At 38.4% G+C, this 8,082-nt stretch overlaps 1 protein-coding gene across 2 annotated transcripts in view; it reads right to left on the reverse strand.

Annotated features, from left to right (window-relative positions):
* Positions 1-7,812, reverse strand: part of LOC117983684 (pancreatic triacylglycerol lipase-like) — a 36,256-nt gene extending 28,444 nt beyond the window's left edge. The window contains exons 1-6 of one of the 2 annotated variants that reach the window (XM_034970305.2): positions 7,733-7,812; positions 5,117-5,242; positions 4,918-5,004; positions 4,388-4,486; positions 2,519-2,615; positions 1,575-1,735 (exon numbers count right to left, since the gene is read on the reverse strand). In XM_034970305.2, the coding sequence (XP_034826196.2) occupies positions 1,575-1,735; positions 2,519-2,615; positions 4,388-4,486; positions 4,918-5,004; positions 5,117-5,237 (565 nt within the window). In that variant the 5' untranslated portion in view covers positions 5,238-5,242; positions 7,733-7,812. The remainder of the gene's footprint in view (positions 1-1,574; positions 1,736-2,518; positions 2,616-4,387; positions 4,487-4,917; positions 5,005-5,116; positions 5,243-7,732) is intronic. The other variant, XM_069499785.1, reaches the window with a different exon arrangement.
* Positions 7,813-8,082: the final 270 nt, after the last annotated feature.

Below are 8,082 nucleotides of genomic sequence, written 5' to 3' on the forward strand. Positions count from 1 at the left end.
GATTTTTTTTTGATTTTTTTGATTTTTAATAGCCTCAATAAGCAGTGGCGGATTTGCCCTAAGGCCCAGTAGGCCCTGGCCTAGGGCGGCTAGATATTAGGGGCGGCCAATCGTGACACAAATCACTTTTTTTTGTAAGTTAGAAATTTCGCCTGCTGCGCTCGCACTCCTATTTATCATTGGATTGTATTTTGACAGACAGGTCAAAGCCCCCCCCCCCCCCCCCCCGCCGCCATTTTCTGTGTTAAAAAGTCCACGGTAAAACCATAGATATTTCCTCTCTATTAGTTTAAATACTCTAAGTTAACTAATACTCTAAATACTCTAAGTCTAACTCTTTAAGTTACGAAATGACCTGGGGCCTAGGGCGGCTAAGACTGCAAATCCGCCACAGTCAATAAGGAGCGGACTGAATTCCGAAAAGTTGGCGGTTCAACCCGTTGCACTATTGTCGTACCTTGTTGAAGCGCCTACAACATCTTTGCAGCAAATGCGTACCAATTCGTCGATTCATAATTTTATCGTTCACTTAATTAGTTAATTATTTAACTGTTTCTTTATAGTATTTTTGTTATTGTATATATATAAATTAGTCACTTTTATAACTCATGTTTAATATTTTGGAATCAAACATTAATAATCTAAAATCACACATTTATTATCTTTTCCAAATGTCAGTTCATGCAACATGCATTTTTTTTTTTTTTTTTTTTTTTTTTTTTTTTTTTTAAACAAATAATAACTTTTTTTTTGTAAGCGAATATACCATTTAAGTATATTGCATTCAATTAATTCGTTTTGTGATATAAATGTAACTATCTATGATTAAACGTGTAAGATAATATTCCTTTATAAACTTTAAGAGGCGCGACTTAGCCTGTAAGTATTAATAATTTAAGTTTAACATTATAATATAACGTTATATATGTTTTGTAAAATCTTTATTGATAATAAAGAATTTAAAAAAAAAAAAAAAAAAAAAAGTTCATGCAACATAATATTTTTATAACCACCTGCAATTTTCTATATATTTTTTTGTATCAATTAACGTTTTCATAAATTCCTTTGTTTTTTTCTTTGTTAAAAACTAACCAACGGTCTGCGCTCAATAAATCATTTACAACTGCAAGAAAAATCTTTAAATTGTCATCCACGCATCTACATACATATTCCTAGCACAAGCTGTTCGCTTAGTTGGAGGGAAAAGGGGAATATTAGTCATAATTAACACGGCTAATATTCTTTCTTTTTTTAGTTTTTGGATCGAGCTCGGCTGGCTGGAGGGATCCGATGGGGAGCCGCACCAGCGCGGCGGCGGCGGCGGGGTGGTTTGCTAACTCAGTTTCTAACATTGAATGATAGCCACCGAGCTCATTTTTTAATCCGTTGAACGTTTTTTACGAAAAACTATTTTAATATCAGTGAAGCAGCAATGTAGAACCAACCAACCTCGGTGGCTATCATTTAGTGTTAGACAATGAGTTAGCGAATCACCTAGCTGGCTCACGTACAACGGATGGCTACGTCTAAGTGCAGGAAAGAGACCCAGGAAGAAAGAAGAAGATGTGACTCACCCTGGTCAAGGTAGGCCTGGCCGAGGGTGCTGAAGCCGACCTTGCTGGGGTCGTCGGTAAAGCCATGCAGGTACAGCACCAGGCTGACGTCCTTGTCGAACTTGCGCGCTCGTCTCAGCACCGCCGGCGCCTGCGCTATGTTTATTGTCGCGTTCAAGTACCTTAAAAAGAAAGAGAGAGCGCTCGTAAAATTGGGTATTTTCCTACTTTTCAATTTGGTAAATATTATTCATCATCATCATCATGATCAACCCATCGCCGGCTCACTACAGAGCATGGGTCTCCTCTCAGAGTGAGAAGGGTTTGGCCATTGGTTCTACCACGCTGGTCACGTGCGTATTGGCAGATTTCACACACCTTTGAGAACATTATGGAGAACTCTCAGGCATGCAGGTTTCCTCACAATGTTTTCCTTCACTGTTAAAGCAAGTGATATTTAATTACTTAAAACGCACATAACTCCAAAAACTTAGAGGTGCGGCCCGGGATCGAACCCCCGACCTCCGATTAGAAGGCGGACGTACTAACCACTAGGCTATCACAGCTTCACAAAATAAGCAAATAAGCTTTAAATATTATTACTTTACTATAAACTAGGATAAAAATAATGACGTACCTACCTACCTACGCTGAAAAAAAATTAAAATCCAACAAAGATTTACAAAGTTACAGGCATTTTAATTTTGGAGTGGGAGGGTCTTCTATCCCTTTCTTGCAAAACGAAAATTTGTATGAAACCGCACGAAGCTACTATGGCATTAGTAAGGTGTGACGTCAAAATGCTATATCGCTATCTCTGTCTAATCAGAAATATTTAAATACTTATAACTTTTTTGTTATTTGATCGATTTAATTAGATTTTTTCAGTTTACGTCATTATTTTTTATTTAAAAAAAAAAGTAATAAAAAAATTGGAGTCAAATACCCAATTACAAATGACTCACTGCGACTTGTAGAACAGCTCGAGGTCGTCCAGGTTGGGTCCACTGTCGCCCTGCACTTGCTCGTATGATACTCCGAATATTCTCTGCACATTCTGACCTGTGAGCCAGATTCATTATTTAAGTTAGGTTTAATAATTCAGTAACATTGTGGTAGGACTATCACTTTTATAAGTCGCATCAGCATAATTGGCGTAGCAAAAGCCATTAGAGCAAAAAGCGTTAGAGCCTCAATAGCACAACGGGTAAAGTAGTGGACTGAAAACCGAAAGGTCGACGGTTCAAACCCCGCCCGTTGCACTATTGTCGTACCTACTTCTAGCACAAGCTTAACGCTTAGTTGGAGAGGAAATGGGAATATTAGTCATAAAGGCTAATATTCTTTATAAAAAAAAAAAAAGGGCAACCTAACGCCAACAAAAACCGAATGTACGCCAATGAAATACAGACCTTATTCCTTCAAGTTAAGGTTTTAAACACAATATTCTAGACCTGAAGACTCATGCTATCTCGCTCGTAATTGGCGCGTAGACAACAATAGCAGACGGACGCGCGCTATGATTGCCTGAGATACATATTTTCGTGCCAATCCTAATCCTAATATCCTAATCCCCTAATCCATACTAATCTTATAAATGCGAAAGTGTGGATGTTTGGATGTTTGTTACTCAATCACGCAAAAACTACTGCACGGATTTGGCTGAAATTTAAAATGGAGATAGATAATACCCTGGATTAAAACGTAGGCTACTTTTTACCCCGGAAAATCAAAGAGTTCCCGCTGGATTTGAAAAACGTAAATCCACGCGGACGAAGTCACAGGCATCAGCTAGTATAAAATAAAACTTCTGCGCAGGTACATCGGCCGTCGCCGTAGCTTATGAAAGCCACTATATCACCCATAGAGGGTAATCATTCATCCAAGATATCACCACTATTGTCATCCTACAAATCTATTCAACTGACTGTTGAAAGGAGCACAAGAGTACCTACCTACTTTGAATAAATGATTTTGACTCTGACTTTTACTTTGAAAGCAGTCAAGTGTGTGCGATGCAACTGGTGATTGCGGGAGAATGACAGCTACAATATCACGATCGCAATCACCTCTGATTGGTTGACGCTCGCTCACTATTGGCTGTATAATGCATTGTTGCAACAAGAGTCGCACAAATTCAGCCAATCACAACAATAGGCTAGTTGACCCTTTTTTTAAGTAGGTCTTAAATGGTTAATATTTGTCCTATTAGATCAAAAAAATTAACACTATATTTTTTTGCGCCCTAAAAACCGTAAAACTTTAATTTAAAAATATATTTTTCTTAGACAGGTGAAAACACTGTCGGCCATATTTGGCCGATAGATTATCTGTGCTCTGACGTCATGCATTTGTAAACAACAGCACAACCTCCCAAAGTTTAATAAACATGACTTCTATACTAGTTTACATGAAAAATATAGTAATTATCGTTATTGTATCATCCGAGAATGTAAAAAAAGTAGATAATTTAAAGTCCTGACAAACTTTTACGGACTTTAAATTTTATATATATGGATACTACGTTAGTCCACGCGTGACATAGGGATGACATTTCTTTGTTTACATATTTAATGACGTCACATCATGGCTGACAGCGTTTTCTGCGTTTCAAATAAAAATAAAAATTGTATTTTTTTAAATTGGATTTATATATCCATCCTGCGTTTTTAATAATTGTTATTGATATATTTCGTTGTCTTAAGCAAAATACTATAATAAATAATCATTTATTGGACGAAATTAGATATGAGTCAAGTAGCCTATTGAGATTGTAATAATGATTGATGCAGGTTTCCCGCAATCGAGGTGCCGGAGAGCGATAGATAACTCACATTGCGAGGAGCCGACGTGGGCGATGGTGGTGTCGACGGGCTGCTTGACGGTCTGCACGCTCTTCTGTACCTCCTTCCCCACCGCCCCCGCTGCGCTCCCTGCACAATCAAAACGTCTTGTAATTTGTTGTACATTCCTTCAGACCTTAACGATATCTTGCAGCACGATGAGTACGATAGTAGGGGGGGGGGGGGGGGGGGACGCCCCGCACACCCGCACAGCTCCCGCGGTGACCCGGTGCGGGATAGAGCGGGAGTGATGGACAGGCGGGGGGATGCCTCGCCTCATGCCCCGATTGCCATTTCGACCTGTCGCATACTCGCATACTGTCGCAAGGTGAAGGGAACGTAGAAAGGAGAACGAGTTTAACGCCGGTTCCGCACGTTGGCCCCAACGCTGGCCCCAACACGGTTCGCCCAACGTGTGGATCAGGAAATTAGCATTGGCCCCAACGTTGGCAAAGCCATTTCCCCGATCCACACGTTGGGCGAACAGTGTTGAGGCCAGGCGGCGGCAGACGTTTACTCACCGGACACAGATTCTAATTTGTCAGCAGCCGAGCCGATGGGTTTGCTGACGGTTTCGAGTCCGCCGCCGAGATTCTTCGCCGCTCCAACTGTTTACAACACAAATTTATTTAAAAATCTTAAGTAGGTATAATGTTAACAAAATTACAAAGAGTCATGTTTTCTATGAATTTTTTTTAATTGTCTCTGTCTCGATCTCACCAGTGTTAGATCCCACAGTCTGCAGCCCCTTGCCGAACAAGGAGCCGAAGCCACGTGCCCCGTCGTCCGCAGACACGGATACCAGGAGGCACGACACAAGCAGCGACGGAACTGCTCTCATTTTGTCTGAGAGGATAGAATAGAACAGAATAATGTTTATTCGAGGTATCATATAGGTAGTACATGGTGTAGGCAATATCGTCCTGTACAGCAGTGCAACACCTGGAACAGGTAGGCCACTCAGCTTGTGTGGAGACGTCGGGCCCCTCAGACACAAACCTCTACAGCAAATATCTGAGGTACCAGACGCCCCAACGCTGATTTTCAGTGACCGCCTTTTATATCACCCAAACGTCAGTGGCATAGAATATGACTGTAAAGTTAGCGAGTTATATACTTTAGTAAATGGATAAATGAAATGAAATAAAGTGTTTAAAAGTTTATAAATTAAAGTGCTTTAGGACATAAAAGAAGAAATAAGAAATAAAACATTTAAATAGATGTTGAAAATTGTAAAAATACACCATTAAACTCACTTAAACTCACACTCAAACGGACGGACGGATGATTAGACTCAGAGACCTCGGTTCGCTTGTAGGTTCACAGAATAGGTACATCTACCAAGTTTCAACAGTATGGCTCTTATAGTTTCGGAAAAAAGTGGCTGTGACATACGGACGGAAAGACAGACAGACACGACGAATCTATAAGGGTTCCGTTTTTTGACATTTGGCTACGGAACGATAAAAATTTTTTTCGCGAGTGTGGAATTACTGAGTTTGAGTTTACTTTGGCTTTATTTAAAGTTAAAACGGGACAGATTTATGTAAGCGAGACAGGTATATGTCTCGTTTTAATTCTGTATCTAAGTTAGATCAAACGAAAACTTCGCTCTACATAATATAAGTACACTTAAGTTACGAGTTATAATAATCAACTGAGCAGTTCGCCTTGTAATCATGACCCTCTGCGGGATTTCCGCGAGGTGTCGATGCAGATCCAATTATAGCACAGAATATTTATAATAGTATTATAGTAAGTAAGTATAGTTTAATATAGTATCTAGGTATGATTAATAAAATACGTATAACTCCTCACGCGCCATTTTAACTTTTTGTGTCAAATTTCATGTCGAAAGTACGGTTTTAGTCCTTATTTTAAAGGTGAACGGACTCGGACATGACAGTTGACCCATAGAGTTAAAATGGCGCGTGAGGAGTCATTTTTTACGGACTCTGCCTATTTTATATATTTTAAGTAAATGAAGTTTATGGTGTACCTAATCAATTAATCCATACTAATATTATAAATGCGAAAGTGCGTCTGTCTGACCGTCTGTCTGTCTGCTGGTGATGAATAATAATTCTTTTAGAAGTATCGGTGGTAAGCCAATGATATTAGAAGAAAATTCTTCTAATATCATTGTGGTAAGCAGGCGAAATATTTCACGCGACGATCAGTAAAATAAAAAGGAAATCTATCAGCACTTCCGTTTTTTGCCAAAAGTTCAGACTTCTTCGTTTATCTTTGTAAGTAGATAAACGTCATATGAAAACGTGAACTAATTAAAAATCCTATTAAGTACAATATAAAGGATTATTTAAATGATAAGAAAGCTTGGGAATGAGTTGCTCAACAGCTTTATGATAGTTCTAATAAGTTTAAGTGATTTTGTAGTGGTGATAGTAAAAAGAATACCCGGCTGTTTGTTGTGGGTTTCTTCTCAGACCTGGGCGCGTTTGGAACCCTCGTAGCTTTAGTTTTAAGTTTTGCGTAATAATTATCACCACTATATCATCTTACAAATGCAACAACCGACTATCAAAAAGTGTTATTTTTATTACCTATTTTGAATAAACCATTTGATTTGATTTGATTTGATTTGATATGATATTCTCCTTACGAGAGCGGTGATAGGCTAGTGGTTAAGACGTTTGCCTTCTCTCCAGGAGGTCGGGCGTTCACCCCGGCCACGTCTATTCCCACGCATTGAAAGAAAACATTGTGAGGAAACCTGCGTGCCTAAGAGTTCTCCATAATGTTCTCAAAGGTGTGTGAAGTTTGCCGATCCACACTGGACCAGCGTGGCAGAATATGGCACGAAAAGACCTGTGCTTAGTAGGCTGGTGATGCGTTTATCCTGATGATGAAGCTATAAGTATTTCAATAAAAAATAAAAATATGTTTAAGTACTTGTGTATTGGCAAACTCTTAAAAAATGAGGTGATTAAAATTTATTGACACTGCAGTGCTTTAGTTATTAATTTTACCTAAACTCCAAGTCCAAGTCAAAGTCAAAGTCAAATCATTTATTCAGAATAGGTAACATGTTACGCTCACTGATGATCAAAATTGTTAATTTGTAAGATGATATAATATAATATTTGGTGATAGCTTTAGTTTTAAGTTCGCGTAAAAATTATCACCACTAAGTATATCTTACAAATCCAACGACTGTCAATCAGAAAGTGTAATTTATTGCCTATTTTGAACAAATTATTTGATTTTATTTGATTTGATAATTAATAACGTACTTAAAACTAAAGCTACGACGGATACAATTTGTTAAATTTCGCTAGAATTACTTATCGTTTATTTTAATTTTTATCGACTCACATTTTGTAGATAACTAACAATAAGTGAGTTACCTCGACCCTCGGTCCTCGGACACGACACTGACTGATTCGCGATCCACAATCCACATCTCTTTATATTAAGTGCGTTAAGTTTGCGATCACGGTACAGTCGGCGAAACAAGTTATCTAAGAATCGTTGACATAATAACTTTGCGAACTCACGACTACCACAAAAAAAAGCCGTGACTTAAAAAAATCCTGCATTCGCATGTATACTCAGTGTCATAGTGAAAGTTATTTGTTTATAAATACATAAATTTCGTGATTATACCGAAAATTTGCCTATGCCTATTTGCAATGAGATTCTGGTCCTTACTGTAATATATGTTT

Source organism: Maniola hyperantus, chromosome 7 (assembly GCF_902806685.2).
Source record: "Maniola hyperantus chromosome 7, iAphHyp1.2, whole genome shotgun sequence".
NCBI classification, from domain to species: domain Eukaryota; kingdom Metazoa; phylum Arthropoda; class Insecta; order Lepidoptera; family Nymphalidae; genus Maniola; species Maniola hyperantus.